Below are 19,796 nucleotides of genomic sequence, written 5' to 3' on the forward strand. Positions count from 1 at the left end.
TGTGCTCTGGTCGGGCACTTTACTGGAAGTCCCTGAAGGCAGTGTCCATCCTCCTCTTCCCACCCGGAGCTGAGTTCTCCCACCATGTGAGGTGGACTTTCAGGAAAAGCCACATTGATCTTCTCTCGAAGTTCAGCCCTGGCCGGAGAGCAGGGGTGGGTCTGGAGGTGGATGTCCCTCCTCCAGCCTCTGCCAAAGCCATCTGTTAACGTCTGCCTTCCCCTTCACTCTCGGGGCTCCCCCCACGCCCTACCATGCCACGCAGGGGGGTTTCCGCGTCCACGCTGCCCGTCCTTGCGGCGTCTCACTTCCCTGTGCCTTTTGCATGTTGGGAGAGGGTCTGGGTGTCACTGCCGCTCATGCTTAGAAACCACTGAAAGCCCCCAATAAAAGCATCAAGGAGGAGCAGCTGCTTTTCATTTCTAAATCTGTGTTGCCCATCTAGTTCTCGTTTCCAGAGTTTGGGGCCAGAGGGGTGGAGGTACGACGTTGAGACTCAGTGAGTCTGACTCTCACCAACGTTTTGACCATTTCACTTCTGGTGAGAAGGAAGAGATGACTGATGGCTGCTTGGGGGGCCCAAGGCTGGATCTGGGGAGGCCGGGTCTTTTGTTTGTTTTTTGGCTGTACCGCATGGCTTGAGGAATCTTAGTTCCCCAACCAGGGATCAAACCCGGGCCCAAGGCAATGAAGCTCTGAGTCCTAACCACTGGACTACCAGGGAATTCCCACAGCCAGGTTTTATCCAATAGGAAAGGATAGACAGGATGTTAGAGCACATGTCCAGTACTTTAAGGCCCGGCTGTTGAAGAGGGTCATGTGACTTCCACACGCGGTCCATGGGTGAGAATTTAATTACCAGGCTTCACCCAGCTGCAAAGGAGGCTGGGAAATGTAGTCTGTGATTGGGCAGCCTATTGCTAAGGAAGGAGAGAACAGATCCTGGTGGACAGCCAGCAGCCTCTGACATAAGGAAGCACTGAATGGGAAGAGGCCCAGGTAGACTGCTGGAGAGAACCATAGACTCAAAGACTCCACAGGCCCCACCTGCCAGTTCCACATGTGCAGAAACTGAGGCCTGGGAATGGGCATGTGTCTGGTTTGGTCAGGATCGCACAACAAGTGAGCTAGGGCTAAGTGTCCTTTCCCTGGTCCCTTTCTGTCTCGGAATGTCATGGAGAGCAGCTCGGGTGTGGAAAAGCATCAACATGCGTACGTTTACTCAGGATCCATCAGCAGCTGAGCCTTCTACCAGGTGCCATGGAGGGTTGCAGAGATGGACAGGGTGTGGGGCTGAGTTCAGTCTAGTTGGGAAGACAGACACCACCACCGCCAGGACTGCGGTAATGGGCGCCCCCAGTGTTTACAATGCTAAGAAGGTCTATCCCACATTCACAGAAGGATGCCTGTTGGGGAGGACGGTAAGGGCTGCTGAAGGTCATATCTCCTTCAGCTCATTGGCTGCTCACTGCCAAAGTCACAGAATCATCTGCCCGGGCCATTCCAACGTTATCTCCAAAGACCTGTTTGGTCCTTCCCTAGCAACCTGGGCCCACATTGCCTAAAACCCTCAGTTTTCTCATCTCTAAATGGAGCTAATAATAATAATGGCAGCCGTCCTTTGAGTACTAACCAGGTACTAGGAAATTCACAGAAATTATTTCTAAGTCTGCAAAGCATAGCTTTTTATGTCTCACTGATGAGGAAACAGAGGCTCAGAGAGTTAGCACCCAAGGTACAAGTGGTAGATTGGATTTTTGGATTCCCTAATAGGGTTATACATCCACAACCCTTGCCATGTGACTTTGTAGCACCTCCCACCGTGGGTGGAGTTTATTCCCTGCCCCATCAGGGTACTGTCCATGTGACCAGCTTGGGCCAGTGGACTGTTAGTGGAAGGATGTGATGGGAGTAGAGGCTTTAAATGTACCATGTGGGTGCCTCAGTGTTCATCACAAGAAGAGCAGGCCCCAGGTAGTTGCTGCCCTTTTCATCTGGACCTTAGAATGAAAGCAGAACAGACCTGAGCCCAGCTTGTGGCCTCGAACCAAGGCCAGCTGGCCCACTGCCTGAAGCAGAGCTCACCAGCTGAGGCCAGCCCATCTCTGCAGAGCTGCAGCTACCTGTGAGCATTTGCTGTCATAAACCATCAGGTTTGGGGGTTATTACTGCAATAGCTGACTAATACAGTAGCAGAGCTGGGATGAAGCCAAAGCCCTTCCTGTTTTCTCTATGGCCTAGGCTGTTGGGAACTACAGCTGAGATAATTCAGTAAAAATGTCAGGCAGCGGGATTCCCTGGTGGCGCAGTGGTTGAGAGTCCACCTGCCGATGCAGGGGACACGGGTTCGTGCCCCAGTCCGGGAAGATCCCACATGCCGTGGAGTGGCTGGGCCCATGAGCCATGGCCGCTGAGTCTGCGCGTCCGGAGCCTGTGCTCCGCGACGGGAGAGGTCACAGCAGTGAGAGGCCCGCGTACCGCAAAAAAAAAAAAAAAAAATGTCAGGCAGCAGATTTAAAAATTCAGAACAAATGCTGCTAGTTGTTATTGATTTTAGTCAATGCTATATTTAAAAAATTATATTAAAGACACTGAGCCAGTTCAGGTTATTGGGGACATGTAGAAGTTACAGTGCCCAGGCTTCTGAGAGAGACATTCACCAAGCAAAGTAAATCTCTTCAGTAAAAAGCAGTCCTCATAGGCACCCAATATTTTAAAGTTTAGAACTTATTTTCCTACCCATCATTTCATTAAATCAGTCAAAGACCAATGACGTAGAAAGAATCACCCCCATTTCATAGATGAGTAACAAGCCCAGAGAGGTTAAGTGACTTGCCTAAGATCACACAGCTGAGGGAATGATAGGCAGGATTTGAATACAGTCTGCTTGCTCCAGTCCAAGGCTTCTAATAACTCTAGATAACTCAGCTTCCACCCTGACCTGTTCAGCCCTGCATCACTCCCCAGCAGCATGGGGCCCGTGGCAGATGAAACATGCTCAGGAAATGCAAATGGAAGGCAAGAAGGCATGAAAGGAGTGGAGCTGGGAAAGGGTGACAGCAGCTTGATCAGACAGGGCCTGAATACCTTTGCTCCAGAAATTAAGATGTCAATCAGGGGTGGCTCCCAGGCTCCCCCACCTACTCACCTCCTAGGCACTCAGACACACCCTTGGGGAGCCATGCCCTGGCAGAGAAGACAGGAGAAGTGATAAGTCTCCCAACTCAGTCCCTCAAATACGCAGTCTGGAAACCAGGGTCAGGCAGCCCTTAGCTTACCTGCAAGTGGACAGCACCTCAAACACCTACTTTACCTTGATGCAAAGGACCCCACAGGTACACGGATGTCCTTTCCCCTCAGCTCTCCCGGAAAACGCTTCTCTCACTCTCCCCCACCTCCTAGTTAGCCCTGAAACCAGACTATAGTCTTGGAGACTCCATTCATTCTAGAGGTCCTGGGACATGGCCTTCCACATTTGACTGTATGTTTTAACTACCTCTGAGTCAATAAAAATTAAAACACTGACATGTATGGGGTTTCTTTTTCCTGAATTTTTTTTTTTTTTTTTGGCCACACCATGCGGCATGCAGAATCTTAGTTCCCCAACCAGGGACTGAACCCGTGCCCCCTGCAGTGGAAGCGTGGAGTCTTAACCACTGGACCGCCAGGGAAGTCCCTCTTTTTCCTGATTTTAAAGTAGTTATAGTATAGATGGCACATTAGGGACTTATTGTGCACTTGAAAGACTTTTATATAGTGCCTCCCATAGACTAGGTCCTGTCCTAAGTAAGCCCTTTTCAAGTATCAATTCATTTAATCCTCACAACAACTCTACAAGGTAGGTACTTCTATTATCCCCATTTTACAGATGAAGAAACTGAGGAACTTGTTCAAGGTCACACAGCCAGTGTGTATGGCAGAGGCAGAATAATCGCCTCCATCCTTTGCTTTTCTGAGTGTGTTATGTAAATCATCTCTGCCTGAGCTGGGACAATGTTGGGGTAGCGTAGGGGAACACTCCGCTTTTGACGCTTAGCACCCTGTTTGGATGTGCTCATTTCATTGCCTGTGCCTGGCTAGACTGAGGGCAGAACCGTGTCTCTGAATTAACACCGTGTCCAGCATAGTGCCCCTCACCTAGCGGGGCAATGGATGTCGAATGAGGTGAGGCATTATCCCCACCTTACCCTTCACAAAGAGGCTCAGAGATTCTGACCTGACCGAGGGCACACAGCTGTAAGTTCTAGTCAGCACAAACGCAGAGTCTTTCTGCCACCAGATTCTGTGCTAAATATAACACCATTTATTCTTTGTCGTGACTGCATTATATTCCTGATATGGTTACCATAATTTATTTAACCAACTGGCAACAGTTAGATAAATCTTGACAACTTTGCACTACCACAAATAGCTGCAATAAAATCTTTGTGTTCATCTTTGCCCACCTCTAATCTTTGTGTTCATCTTTGCCCACCTCTAATCTTTGTGTTCATCTTTGCCCACCTCTAATCTTTGTGTTTATCTTTGCCCACCTCTAATCTTTGTGTTTATCTTTGCCCACCTCTAATCTTTGTGTTCATCTTTGCCCACCTCTAATCTTTGTGTTCATCTTTGCCCACCTCTAATCTTTGTGTTCATCTTTGCCCACCTCTAATCTTTGTGTTCATCTTTGCCCACCTCTAATCTTTGTGTTCATCTTTGCCCACCTCTAATCTTTGTGTTCATCTTTGCCCACCTCTAATCTTTGTGTTCATCTTTGCGCACCTCTTTGTGTTCATCTTTGCCCACCTGTAATCTTTGTGTTCATCTTTGCCCACCTCTAATCTTTGTGTTTATCTTTGCCCACCTCTAATCTTTGTGTTCATCTTTGCCCACCTCTATCTTTGTGTTCATCTTTGCCCACCTCTAATCTTTGTGTTCATCTTTGCCCACCTCTAATCTTTGTGTTTATCTTTGCCCACCTCTAATCTTTGTGTTCATCTTTGCCCACCTCTAATCTTTGTGTTCATCTTTGCCCACCTCTGATCTTTGTGTTCATCTTTGCCCACCTCTATCTTTGTGTTCATCTTTGCCCACCTCTAATCTTTGTGTTCATCTTTGCCCACCTCTAATCTTTGTGTTCATCTTTGCCCACCTCTATCTTTGTGTTCATCTTTGCCCACCTCTATCTTTGTGTTCATCTTTGCCCACCTCTAATCTTTGTGTTCATCTTTGCCCACCTCTAATCTTTGTGTTCATCTTTGCCCACCTCTAATCTTTGTGTTCATCTTTGCCCACCTCTATCTTTGTGTTCATCTTTGCCCACCTCTAATCTTTGTGTTCATCTTTGCCCACCTCTATCTTTGTGTTCATCTTTGCCCACCTCTATCTTTGTGTTCATCTTTGCCCACCTCTAATCTTTGTGTTCATCTTTGCCCACCTCTAATCTTTGTGTTCATCTTTGCCCACCTCTATCTTTGTGTTCATCTTTGCCCACCTCTATGAACATTCCCATAGCCTAAGTCCCTAGACTGAGATTGTTAGGTCTGCACATTTTTTTGGTTTGTTTTTGTTTTTGGCTGGGCCACACGGCTTGTGGGATCTCAGCTCCCTGACCAGGGACTAAACCCGGGCCACGGAAGTGAAAGCCTGTAATCCTAACCACAGGCCACCAGGGAACTCCCGGGTCTGCACATTTTAAGTTTGGATACGACAAGGTTACCATCTAATCATGTGGGCCCAATTTACCATCTCCCCTCTCCCTAAGGTATGGGAGGGCCTGTTTTCTACGCTGTGTGTGTTCAATTTTAAAACTCCCCAGAGGCTGTGTTAGGGATTTCTGGGACAATTTCTGAAGGTGACTATACTGCATGGAGTTTCCCTTAACAGAATCTACCCTCTCCTTGATATCGAAATTGGTTTGATTTTGGAGACCTTTTTAAAAAGACTTCTGCGGTTCATCCCTCTGGGAGCTAGGTCCAGCTCCCCATGTCCAGAAAGTCCCTATGAAGCCAAGCAATCAGGTCTAAATTGCATTAGGCTGTCGATGCAGAGAAAAGCAGGGGTATGATAAAGTGCACCCAGAGATCAGCTCCCCGATCACTCACCGGGAAGCCAGCTGCCACCTCAGCTGAGTGGGAGCTTCTTTTCACGTTGTTTCCTTAAATAAAAGTCATAACCAGCTTGGGAAGAACTTTTCATCAAGCGGAGCAAAGAAATAGAATAGAGCAGAAGAGTTGATGAGGTTAACCAGTCTGTGCCCATCATTTATCAGATAAGGAAGTTGAGAACCACAGATGTTGAGTGACTTGGCCAAGGTCACACAGAAGAGCAGAAAAAGCAGTGGTGGAAGCCAGCTCAAAGCCGGGCATTCACACTTCTAGCTGAGTGCTCCTTATAACATAGCAGGGCGCATCCAGGACCTCCATTGACAGTCCTTTCAGTCTGCCTTTCTTCAATCTCTGTTGCTCTTGAACATGAGGGGAAAGTTAGGTTTCTTGAAAAGGGATCTCTGGATGAAAATCGTGGCAGCTCATCTCCGTGCCTTTGTGCATGCTGTTCTCACGTCCTTGGAGTCTGTTCTCTGCCTAACTGCTTGAACTCCTTCTCATCCTTCAAGACCCAAAAGAACTATGTTCTGTGAAAATATCCCGTGATTCCCCAGGGCACCTGGTTGTCCCCTGCTCTATGTTCCCAGGCCCTGACCTTGGCCAGCACTCGGAACAGTCTATGGTGGTTGTTGACTCCTTATGCATCTTCTCCAGGAGTGAAAATTCCTCAAACACACAGAGGTGGGCTTCCCTGGTGGCGCAGTGGTTGAGAGTCCGCCTGCCGATGCAGGGGACACGGGTTCGTGCCCTGGTCCGGGAGGATCCCACATGCCGCGGAGGGGCTGGGCCCGTGAGCCATGGCCGCTGGGCCTGCACGTCCGGAGCCTGTGCTCCGCAACGGGAGAGGCCACAACAGTGAGAGGCCCACGTACCACAAAACAAAACAAAACAAAACAAAAAAACGCACAGAGGTAGCAAAATCAAACTTTGCAACCCCACTCACACCTTAAGCTCTGAAGGGATAGACTTTGGACCACAAGCTCCAGGAGGGAGGGAGTTCATTATCCTGTCCTAGCTCCTGGCTCACAGGATAAACTCAAGAAGGGTTTGGTGCTGCCAACTGAATCTGAACAGGGAAGTTCTGCCAAAGGAGGAGCTTCAAATCCTGGAGCCATTGGGCTTTTGACAGATACTACCTGGAGGGGCCAAGCAGGTCAGGCTGACGACGGGAGAGGGCGCTAAAAGGTACAAAAAGTCCTCACAGGCGTATAGGCCTCCAGGGCATTTTCACAGATGACCTCATCTGAGTGAACTTTGTAACTGCTCTTGTGTAACCTTCCTCTTACTGCCAAGAAAACTGCTCCCAAATCCGGCCGATCCAGGCATCAGGACTCTGAGACGTAGATGTGGCACAAAGGGAAGGAGTAAACCAGGCTGAGAAATACATGATAACATATCCTTAGGTCACAGAATTGAGGAGAAAAAAAATAAGAGTGACTACAGCCTTGAAATTCCCCTATACACAACGAGTAGCTCCAGTAAGAATTACTCTCCTTTCATAAAATGGGCTGAGCTCTCCTGGTTCTGGGATTGAGGGTTTTGGAAAAGAACACACAAAATGCAGGAATGTGGGATTTCATTATCTCTAGTTTAATTTGCCTGTTTACACACACGATCTGTATGTGTACATAACAGTGGTAAGAGCCATTCTCTAAATACAATCTGGTACTCAGACTATGACAGATGCATGTGGAAAATGAGGCGCCAGTGAATGAACCTCAACACGGAGAGACAAACCAAGCACGGTGGTATTCTGTGAGCACAGATGCCCTCAAAACCCTCTTGTTCAGCACCTGGGGAAGAGACACTTTTCAAAAGACAATACAAGGCTACTTCAACAGGACACCCAGACCCCAAACGGCACTCCAAAGAACATATTAGTTTCCCTGCCTTCTCCAGAGGAGCCATAAAGTTCTAAAGGCTTAATCAAGAAAGAGGAGGCAGGGGGATTATCACCTGCTATGCACATGTGCTGGGCATTTTACATACATATTCCCTTCATCCTGACAGCACCACCTCCATTTTACAGATGGGGAAATTGAGGCTTGACCAGGGTCTGACACGATTTGGACCCACATCTCACATGTGCCTACACTTTCAGCCTTGCCACGCTGTGTCACACAGGGATTGAGAGCATGTTCCCTAGAGACAGGCAAAGGTGCTAGACTGAACGGGAAGTGGCGGAAGACTCCTCAATATACGAGATTCGGTAATGGACGCTTTCCGCGGAGTCAGTGTAAGGCTGAGCCTGAATCAGACATGCAGGAGAGAGATGTCTGGACATTTAAGTGAGACAAGTGAACTTCTGGCGTCACCTTGTGCCTGCTGCCTTTTGGTGCTGAACGTGAAACGTAGGAGAGATGTCAATCCCTTCAGCAAGCCCCTGCCACCTACCCCAGCCCCACTTCCACCACCCCCGTTTTCAGATGTAAGCTCCGGGGGGCAAAACAATCCTCCCGGGGCCCATCATAGCTTGCCAATGCTCCCAAAGCACCATGGTGACACCTTCGAAATCTCACTGTCAGGTGTCTCTGCCCCCTTTGGGTACAATGTATCACACCCCACATTTTTTTTTTTTTTTTTTTTTTTGGTGGTACGCGGGCCTCTCACTGTTGTGGCCTCTCCCGTTGCGGAGCACAGGCTCCGGATGCGCAGGCTCAGTGGCCATGGCTCACGGGCCCAGCCGCTCCGTGGCATGTGGGATCTTCCCGGACCGGGTCACGAACCCGTGTCCCCTGCATTGGCAGGCGGACTCTCAACCACTGTGCCAGCAGGGAAGCCCCACACCCCACATTTTGATCGATATAGGTTAACCTGTGGCCGGATGAGATACGAACTACATATTTTAAGTACATATTTATACGCAATACATTTTACACTGAAGATTTTCCAGACCTCAAACTCCTACCAAGCTTGAGTTAAGCCAGGCGACTGCAGTGCTTACCAGTTAATGCTATTACCAGGCTTGACTGGGGTGGGGGTGGGGACGTCAAAGAAGCTTCCAGGATGATTATCCAAAACACAAGGGGCTTGGTTCGAAAGGCTTAAGGAGACACCCTGAGAGAGGGAAGGGGTATCTCATCACAGAACGGTAACTGTGCCTTTGTGGGGCAGAGGGGACAGGGCATCTCACCACTCCCAGCACTCCCAAGGTGAGGGCCACACAAGAACAAGGCTAGAAATTGAGAAGTGCTGCCAAGGGGAAATAAAAGGTTGAGTTCAAGGGCAGATGCACAGGCCCGTTTGGTCTGGTTTGGGTGGTGGTCCAAGTAAGAGGAGGGTGGGCCAAAGTCAAGCCGCCATTTATCAGGGACATTTTTGCAGACAGGTTGGCTTCTTGCCATCAGAAGCAAGGGAAGATATTTTCGTCCACTTCTGACTTAGCATAACCGTGTCCAAAAGGGTAAAAGTGCCTTGGGCCACAGCGATGAACAGAAGGCTTATCACACAACCCTGAAGCGCCACTCAGTCTGCACCACGGACGGGTGGTCAGGGGAGGTTCAATGCAAATATGCATTTTGCAAAATTACCCTGACTCAGCTTAAAATTCAACAGGTTATTAAAACGTCTGCTCTCCGGGTTTTATTCTTAACAGAGAAAAGAGTCCCGTGTGCTTGAATTTAATACCGTAAGCCAAGAGTGTTCTAAAAAACCCTCAAAGCAATCTACACACGTGCGGAAGTGCAGAGTCGTGAGTTACTTTCAGGAGTTCTGTCAACAAAGAACAAACGCCATGATTGTTATCAAAAACTATAAAGCATTCACTCACAATGCGGGGGGGGCGGGGAAGTAACCTTATTGCTCCGAAAACCAATATATAACAGACAACATGGACAGAAAAGTATCAATGTTCGTTACCTAAAAGTCATCCAATACTCTGTCGCAGAGGCACTCCAGTTTAACTGTTTTGGTAGCTAATCACAAGCCACTTGCAATATTTGACACTCCACGGATGAAAAAAATACTACAGCCAGAACTGCCTTTCAGGCAGTTGGTTGTTTTATAAAGAACCCTGCTGGAAATAAAGGCTTCTGCAAAACTGACCAGAGGGAACTACTGTTAAATAACACCATTAATAGCCACGGACCCAGAAGACAAGGAAGAATCAGGGAGCATCTGATGGCAGCAGAAGAGAGTCCTGAGGCCCCGGCCCCACTTCAGCCACACAACAGAGGCTTTCCCGATCCCGCCCTCTCGCTGAGCCAGAGCTTGGCCCTCTTCAGCCAAAAGGGATGTTCCAGATTAAGGTCAAGTCTTGCCAGGAACGCAAAGTGCCTGACTGGGAGTGGCGGTGCTTGTGACACAGGGCAATGCCACCAGGGACAGTCTGGGGCCTGACCTTGCTCGCCCCCCAGACTCCACCCCACCTCCACCCCACACACTGCCCGGTAAGCTTCCTCCCGGAAGCGGGATCAACAATTTAGTCGATAACTAAGAAAGATAAGTGGAAAATCTATTAGCCACTGTCCTGCTGTCAGCCGTTTTGCTTCTCTTTTATTTCTTGTAACCGTCTTGCTTCAGATTCAAACTAGAGCTCTGGGGAGGAAGTCCTGGAGAGAAGGATTTCAGATACCAACACCCGTACGTCCCGTACCAGCCCAGCAGACCGAACAGGGTGCCAAACACTTTCTGGGACAAGTTGTGAAAGTACACGGCCGTGCACAGAAACATCCACACCCAGATGAGGGTCAGGAGGCCCAGGGCGACCCCCAGGGTGGTGACGGCCGCGTGAAGCCAGTGGCTTCGGTCCGTCCTCAGCTCGTGCAGTACAGCCATCTCCTCCACAATCATAAGGACACAGAAGGTGAGCAGGAAGGAGTGGCCTGAGATGTCAAAGCCATGCCAAAAGCCTCCTTCCCCGTGGCACTGCTGCTTACTCTGGTGCTCCTTTCTCACCCCCTCCAGGGCTGGCGACTGGTAGCAGCTGCCTGTGTAGTGCTCAATGTTGGCGAAGACGGCTGTGCCCACGTACCAGATGGCCGTGCCCACAAGCAGTGTGCTCAGCCGCCGCAGGACCAGGCCGGCCTTGCCCGTCAGGTGGTAGTTGGTGAGGGTGATGAAAGGCAGGAGGAGGCAGAAGGTCCAGGCCCAGGCCACTTTGACAAAATACCTGGCAGAGGAAGAAAGTGGAAGTGAAGACGGGGACATGGCGGAGAGGGAACAATGTCATCACTCAGGACTCTGGACTCTCGAGGGAGGGAAAGAGGAGAAATAGGTGATAAAAGCTATAGACCACAACTTCACTAAGTACCTTACGTGTATTAACTATTGAATCCTTACACAACTCTATGAGGTACGTACTGCTATCATCCCTATTTTACAGAGAAGAAAACAGAGGCACAGAGAACCATCGTGCCCAAAGCAGAGGTCATCAGTGGTGGAGCCGGGATTTAAACCCAGGCTCTGTGATCTTAAGCACTACGCCATTTGCTGAGGAATGTAATTACAGAGCTCTCACATACATCCACTTTCCCATAGAATACTCACAGTTACCTCGGGGGGAAGATGTCACTAGCCCCATATTATAGGTAAAGAATAGTTCAGTAACTTGCCAGGATCACACTCACATGACCAGCAAGCCCAGGTTAAACCAAGGTTTGGCCAGCCCCAAAGCCCATGCTTTTTCTACACCAAGGCTTTTTCCTACGTGGTAGAAATGAACAGACAGAGCTTGACTTCACGCTAGAAGACCCAGGTTCAAATCCTGACTCCGACTTATTACCACACCTCCAGGCCTCCGTTTCCTCAACTGTTAAATAGAACTGAGGGGATCCAACGATTTTTAAGTCCAGAGATTTAAATCCAGAACTAGATTCACTAGTTCCCTTTCAATAATTAACCAGCATAGAGGTGTGGAGCAAAACACCAGAATCCACGGCAACTCGCCAAAGACAGGGACTTGTCTGCTAGGCTCTTCGGCTCCCCGCTCACCCAGGCCAGATCAAGCAGCAGCTGTCTTGTCTGCCTCCCCTGCCCTCATCAAAGGTGGCTGAGCTAGGGACCAGGTGCGGTAAACACATATGCGAGAGGCTTGGGGCCATGACCACTCTCATAATCTATTCTCAGCCCAGCCTCCGTGGGTGGGTGAGGAAGGAAGGTGCGCAAAGGACAGAAGGACTCTTCCTGGGTTCCAAAGGTTCTTCAGACACTACCCAAGGGCCTGTCGCTAAAATCTTCCCTGGGACTGATATGCAAGGATCTGGCCACAGCCAAGACCTGTCAGGTATTTGATGAAGCTGCTGGAGAGAGGAACCAGGGTTTTAAGTAGATAACCAAAGTTGGACTGGCTTTTGAGAGATGCTACAGACACTGCACCTCCCAAGGAGAGTCGAAGCTCACGTCAGGGGAGGAGTTTTATCTTTCAGAGTTTCCCTTTACTATTGCAACGGTGTTTGCGTCGATAAACTTAAAATCCAAGAGATTTAAAAAAAAAAAAAAAAAAAGGAGGGGGTGGGTGGACTTAAGGAGAAGTCTCAAAGGGCCCGGCTGGGATGGTGTCCCTAGGCCACTGCCATGAACTTTGAGTGACTGAGAAAATCCAAGCAGATCCAGGGGTAAGGTCACGGACTGGAGGGTTCCACTCCGGGGCGACTGTCTTAGAACGGGGGTTGGCATGGGCTAGGACAGGCTCTCAAAGGTGGGGGGCGGGGGGTGCTGGCGAAAGAAGGCAGGTCTGCTTGCCCCACCCAGGTGTGATGGGATTCTGTCACCAGCTGGGGGGTATCAGATTTAGGGCGGAGGCGCAGGGTCTGACATTGGCAGGCAGGAGGGAGGTGGCATCTCCCCCAGGGCAGGGGCCAACTCCTAACCCCCCAAAGGGAGGCAGGGGGAGCAGCGACACAGGCCGGTTCAACCCCCTTCCCACCCCCCACCCCTACACACACACAGACACACACACCACCCTGCCCAGTCAAGTTCAGACTGTCTGGTTTGTGTGTGCAAACGCGACCTGCTAGTGACACTAGCTATTCTGGGGTCCCTCCATCGCGACACGCGTGCAGACGCTGCTATCACGAAGGGGAGAAGGATCTCCCCTTCCAATGACTCGTCCATCAGGGCAGCTAACCCCCGGCTCTCTGGGCAAGGCGACAGCTACGGCAGGGACAGGAGAGGACCCGGGGCGCACTCACACGTTGAAGACGTTGCGCTTGTTGCTGAGATAGCTCTCGGGCAGAGGGGAAAGCTCCTTCAGGAGGGAGCCCGCCAGCATGGAGGCCACCAGGGCCCAGGGCAGGTAGCGCCGTACGGCCGCCCGCACCAGCGTCCCCCTGAGGGCCCATGCGCAGCGCTCCAGGTGCTCCATGCCCGACCTGTCGGCCTCCGTCAGCGTCCCCGTGCCCTCTCGGCCACCGTCTGGCCCTTCGTCTTGGCCGGCGCCACCGCCTCCCTTTGAGCGCACGCGCGCCGCTCGCAGGCCCCGCCCCCGAGGAGCGTGAGCGCTCCGGAGCCCGCGCGCTCCCCCTCCTGGCCACCGGCGGCCCCTGCAGCGCTCCTGTTTCCAAAATCCTCGCATGCCTCCTTGCCTTCTCGAAATCCCGCCGCCAGGGTAACATGCTCCCGGTAAGGAAAGGCACACATCCTCTGTGCCTTGCTCTGATCGGAGGAAAAAGCGCTTGTGGAAATATTTGCTGGAGGTGGGGAAGAATAAACGTAGAGTTGTAGGAATTGGAGCAGTGGTCCCAGCATCATTTAGTCTCTCTTGGAGATGCTTCCTCCATCTGAGCCTTAGTTTTCTCATCTGTAACATGGGGAGCCAAGAGGAGATCAACCTTTCCCAAGTTAGTTTATGAACTCGAGGTTCATTATGGTGGTCCAGACATACGGACATGAGAAAATAAATGCATAAAATAACCATTAGATTTGCATTTTAAATTATTAGCTTTATTTTCACTTTTAAAACAACTGTGATTGGTATTGAGAGAAAATGCTGGACGCTGGGGGTTAACGGCCATCAGATGAGGGTGTTGATGACTCAGTCACTCGTTTATCACAGAGTTAAACCCACTCATCCCCTGTCATGGCTGGGTGTCTAATTGTTTCCCAACCTTGCGGCGTTTCTTTGCCATTGTATTAGTTTCCTAGTGCTGCCATACAAATTACCACAACTATGTTGGCTTAAACGAACAGAAATTTATTCTCTGACAGTTCTGGAGGCCAGAGTCTGAAATGAAGCTGCTGACAGGATTGGTTCCTTCTGGAGGCTCTGAGGGAGGACCCTTTCCATAGCTCTCTCCTAGCTTCTGTGACTGCTGGCAGTCTTGGCATTCCTTGGCTTGTGGCTGCATCACTCCAATCTTTGCGTCCGTCTTCATGTGGGCTTCTCCCTTCTATGTCTCTGTGTGTCCTCTCTCCTTCTGTCCCTTATAAGGACACTAGTTATTGGATTAGGGTCCACTCTAAATCCAGGATAATCTCATTTTGAGATCCTTAATTATATGTGCAACGGCCCTATTTCCAAATAAGGTCACATTCCTAAGTACCAGGGATCAAGACTTTGACATATCTTTTTTTGGGGGGTGGTGGTGGTGGTGGTGTCACCATTCAACACATTACGTCCACCTTAACTGTTTTTGCTATGTCCGTATACCACCAATACTATTATTTGCTTAACATTTTTCTTTAAACAACACACATTTAAAACTGAAATACTTATTCAATAGCCTCCCAAGCAGAAATATCCATGGAGTAATAGATTCTGTGTGCCAGTTATGTTTTTTCTATTACAAAAAAAACATTTCTATTGAAATATGCATCATCTCTAGCTGCCTAAAATAATCTCGTGTCCCTAAACCAAGGATAGCTACTGCACTTTGGGAAACACTGGCCTGATTTACACGTATAATACAATGTTGTTTAAAATCTCTCATGCCGGGAATCAATAAACTAATAGGAGTAAAAGTATTAATGCCTTAAAACTGTCTCAAGGTGATCAGTAAATTGCATTTATCTGATCATAGTTTTTACGTAGCAAGACGTCTCTGGGTCTTCAAAAAGCTAGGTTGAAAAAAGCAATGTACTGGTGATTATACTAATTTGCCTTTTCATGATTGGAGATAAAAACCACACAGCTGGCAAGATGTTAATTGTGAAGGCAGCTTGTAAATAGTATCTGAAACCGTCTGTATCTCCTGAAGATTGTCAGGTGCTGAATTATTGTTACTTTCCATAGCAAGCTGCATAATGGTTAAGAACAGGGAGGTAGGACTTCCCAGGTTGTGCAGTGGTTAAGAATACGCCTGCCAATGCAGGGGACACGGGTTCGATCCCTGGTCCGGGAAGATGCCACATGCTGCGGAGCAACTAAGCCCGTGCACCACAACTACTGAGCCTGCGCTCTAGAGCCCGCGAGCCACAACTACTGAGCCCGCATGCCACAACTACTGAAGCCCACGCGCCTAGAGCCCGTGCTCCACAACAAGAGAAGCCACCGCAATGAGAAGACTGCACACCTCAATGAAAATTAACCCCTGCTCGCCGCAACTGGAGAAAGCCCGCACACAGCAACAAAGACACAATGCAGCCTAAATAAATAAATAAATAAATTTATAAATGTATAAATAAATAAATAAAATAAAGAACAGGGAGATACACTGGACATTATTAGCTAAGTGGTCCCACTTGACGAAAATCCAGATGCTAATCCCCCACCCCCAAGAAAAGGGGAAAGAGCTCTAGGTGACAGAAACTCTAGACATCACCCAGAGGAACCAGCTAAAACATACCTCCTGTATGTTTCAGGATTTGTATTTCTCTAGAAAGGAAACGGGTTTGTTCTATTTGAAACTCTACAGCTTAATCCCTGGAGATTTTTGAAGACTGAGCTACACCCAGACCTGAAATTTTGTAGGTCTCTGAAGTTTTCTTTTCTTTTTTAAAAACTTCAACCCATGTGAAGAAATACATATTCATGCTGTGGGTTGCTGGAGCGAACTCATTCGGATGGTGAGAACAGATTGTTAAATTTTACGGACTTCTGCCAGCTGATTGTTAAAGCCAGTATTAAAAGTCACATTATATAAATGAACAATTAAATGCACAATAAATATTCAAAACCCATCATTCCCAAATTATTTTACTCTGTTTCACTATTACCTATGCCCCTGAGGTTGCTTACATCTATTGTATAGTATGTTACCGTGCAACTTTTCCCAACTGTGTGTTCATTGGTCTCACATTTGTAGCTTGAAACCAGCCCTGGTAGGAGTATTTACACTAAGGGAAATGGCAGGTGCTATAAATCAGGGCTTTATTTGGTTTGTCGACTATCTAGACTGGTATGCAGCTCCATTTGTCAAACATGGTTGAACTGAAACTATAGGTTGGCAATGGATACAAGAGTCCAGCAAACATCAATGAAAGCATTCTGGGAGAATCAGTTCGCTATATGGAATTTACAGTAAAGAGAATTTGTATATTTTATTATTTTTAAATTATGGCTACACATTCTTTATATTAAGAGAAAGTTGGGGAATCCCTGATGGTCCAGTGGTTAGGACTCCACGCTTCCACTGCAGGGGGCACAGGTTCGATCCCTGCTTGGGGAAATAAGATCTGCAGTGTGGCCAAATAAATAGTAAATAAATAAAATTTGGGGACGTCTCTGGCAATCCAGTGGTTAAGACTCTGCGCTTCCAATGCAGGGGGCATGGGTTCGATCCCTGGTGGGGGAACTAGGATCCTGCATGCCGCACAATGCAGCCAAAAAAAAAAAAGAAAGAAAAGAAAAAAAAAGAGAAATTTATAATACACTTATGTACATACATACTTATACATTTTCCGCTAGAGAGATAGTTGTTAAACATGTATCAACAAATCACTGGTTGTGATCCAGTACACATATAAATATGTATATAAATATATATATTGTATATATATATAAATATATATATTCATTCATAAGTGAATATATATGCTAATAAATATATAGGTATAGCTATAAATATAGCTTCATGACAGTTCATGACAGAGTTTGCCTCTACTATGTGTGAGGCATTCTAATAATTTCTATTCAATTATAAATTCAATTTTTTAAACATGCTGGTCATGACCCATTGAATTGATTTTACAACTCACTAAGGGGTGGGGACCTGTAGTTTGAAAAACACTTCACTAGATTTGAAGGCATTGGAGAACCATGACCTGCCCTTCCCCACCAGAGGGTGCTAGAAGACTACAAATATCAAGGCTCTGTCCTGCCTGAGACTTCAGTGGTATCGCCTAATTTGTTGGATTTCATTCCTTCATTTATTTATTCAACAAATACTTGTTCGAATTATATGGCCTCTCACTTCCAGCAAGTTAAAATCTAGTGAAGGTGATCATCATTAATTTATCCAGCCAACCAACACTTATTAATAATTTGCTATGCACCAAGCATTGGGCTAGATGTTAAGACCTCCAGTGTTTTGGATAGATGAGTTTCCTTAATAACCGTAGATTTATTGCTGTTTATAAACACCATTTTGGGGATTTTCCTGGTGGCCTAGTGGTTAGGATTCCGGGCTTTCACTCCCATGGCCTGGCTTCAACCCCTGGTTGGGGAACTGACATCCCACAAGCCGTGCGGCCAGAAAGAAAAGAAAACACACACACACACACACACACACACACACACACACACACACACCATTTTTCAGGCTTGAGGCAAGATGAGGCCAGGCCATCTTGTCAAACCAGAAAGCAAGGAAACCATAAGCTATCAAACACTGCTAAGGTCATTTCAGGAGGACACAGAAGCCAATCAGAAAGGCTCACAGGCCAAAGATGGGACAGTTTGAGCCTCAATAAGAGTATTAACTGCAATGGATGGAAATACACACATATGTTTAAATCCAGACGTTCATAATGTACTTAAACTAATGGCTACCTTTGGAGAAATCAACTCATCATTTTGACAACTAGTAAATAAAGGGAAAGAATCAAGCATTTTTCCTGCCACTCCTATGGGAACTGAACCACTGAATAACCAAGGAGCAGATGAATTTCTTGTTAAAGAAAATATCTCCAGGAGTAAATGAAGAGGGAACAACAGAATTAGACATGGAAGTTTAAAATGTTAGTTTGAAATATGGGTGAGTCAGATTCATCCAAAAGCAGAGTCAGTTTGCAGCTCTCCATAAAAAGAAAAGTTTGATACTGTGAAGCACTGTCAACTAGATCTCTACAGATCCATCTCATGAGGTTTAAAAATTTTTAATCAGATTATCATAACTGTGACCTTTGCTCAGAATTTTATATTTTAGGTTTCTTAAGGTCAGGTTTTATAAGCACATGGCTTCATGTTTATTACACAAATGGAGAACTAGAAGCAAAAATATGTCTGCTACAAAAAAGTAGCATTTTCTTGTTGAATGCTAAGTGTATTTTCATAAGCAAATTCCACATGGATGTTACATTTTTTTTTTTTTTTTTTGCGGTACGCGGGCCTCTCACCGCTGCGGCCCCTCCCATTGCAGAGCACAGGCTCCAGACGCGCAGGCTCAACGGCCACGGCTCACGGGCCCAGCCGCTCCGCGGCACGTGGGATCCTCCCGGACCGGGGCACGAACCCGCGTCCCCTGCATCGGCAGGCAGACCCTCAACCACTGCGCCACCAGGGAAGCCCTGTATGTTGCTTTTGTTGCAACAGTTTGGAGATGATAGAATTTATCTTGAAGTCTGAGTCTCTCTTGGACAAATAAACACTCTGCTTTTTGAATTTTTTGAAAATCACTTGTCTTTTTATTTTTATGGCAGTTTCAGTTCTTTGAAAAATGTAAACTCACTAAATTTGTGAATGGTTGCCTGGAAATCATCTGAGGCTACAGTTGGGCTTCGGCCAGGTTGAACATGAATATATGAATATATGTAAACTAAAGATTAAATAAAAGGAAATGTAAGCTTTGACTGCCTTCTTGTAAATAATTTTTCTTCTTTATAACCATATTACATTATAATACCACTGATCCATAAGATTAAATTCTGCTGGGGTACAATCCCACTACTGGGCATATACCCTGAGAAAACCATAATTCAAAAAGAGTCATGTACCACAATGTTCATTGCAGCTCTATTTACAATAGCCAGGACATGGAAGCAACCTAAGTGTCCATCGACAGACGAATGGATAAAGAAGATGTGGCACATATATACAATGGAATATTACTCAGCCATAAAAAGAAACGAAATTGAATTATTTGTAGCGAGGTGGATGGACCTAGAGACTGTCATATAGAGTGAAGTGAGTCAGAAAGAGAAAAAGAAATACCGTATGTTAACACATATATATGGAATCTAAAAAAAAAAAAGAAAAAAAATGGTTCTGAAGAACCTAGGGGCAGGACAGGAATAAAGATGCAGACATAGAGAATGGACTTGAGGACACAGGGAGGGGGAAGGGTAAGCTGGGACGAAGTGAGAGAGTGGCATGGACATATATACACTTCCAAATGTAAATAGATAGCTAGTGGGAAGCAGCCGCATGGCACAGGGAGATCAGCTCGGTGCTTTGTGTCCACCTAGAGGGGTGGGATAGGGAGGGTGAGAGGGAGACGCAAGAGGGAGGAGATATGGGGATGTTTGTATATGTATAGCTGATTCACTTTGTTATACAGCAGAACTTAACACACCATTGTAAAGCAATTATACTCCAATAAAGATGTTTAAAAAAAAATTCTACTAGGGTAGAATACCAAAAAAAATGTGAGTGTTTCCACTGGAAAAGAGATC

General features: G+C 47.2%; 1 protein-coding gene across 1 annotated transcript; it reads right to left on the reverse strand.

Annotated features, from left to right (window-relative positions):
• Positions 1 to 10,564: 10,564 nt before the first annotated feature.
• On the reverse strand, positions 10,565 to 13,395 carry FITM2 (fat storage inducing transmembrane protein 2). Its single transcript, XM_065893073.1, has 2 exons — positions 13,220 to 13,395; positions 10,565 to 11,199 (listed from the first exon to the last, which is right to left on the reverse strand). Exons 1-2 carry the CDS (start codon positions 13,390 to 13,392, stop codon positions 10,584 to 10,586), a joined length of 789 nt encoding a protein of 262 aa, XP_065749145.1. The 5' UTR covers positions 13,393 to 13,395; the 3' UTR covers positions 10,565 to 10,583.
• Between the last annotated feature and the right edge of the window lie 6,401 nt (positions 13,396 to 19,796).

This window comes from Phocoena phocoena, chromosome 15 (genome assembly GCF_963924675.1).
Source record: "Phocoena phocoena chromosome 15, mPhoPho1.1, whole genome shotgun sequence".
Classification (NCBI taxonomy): domain Eukaryota; kingdom Metazoa; phylum Chordata; class Mammalia; order Artiodactyla; family Phocoenidae; genus Phocoena; species Phocoena phocoena.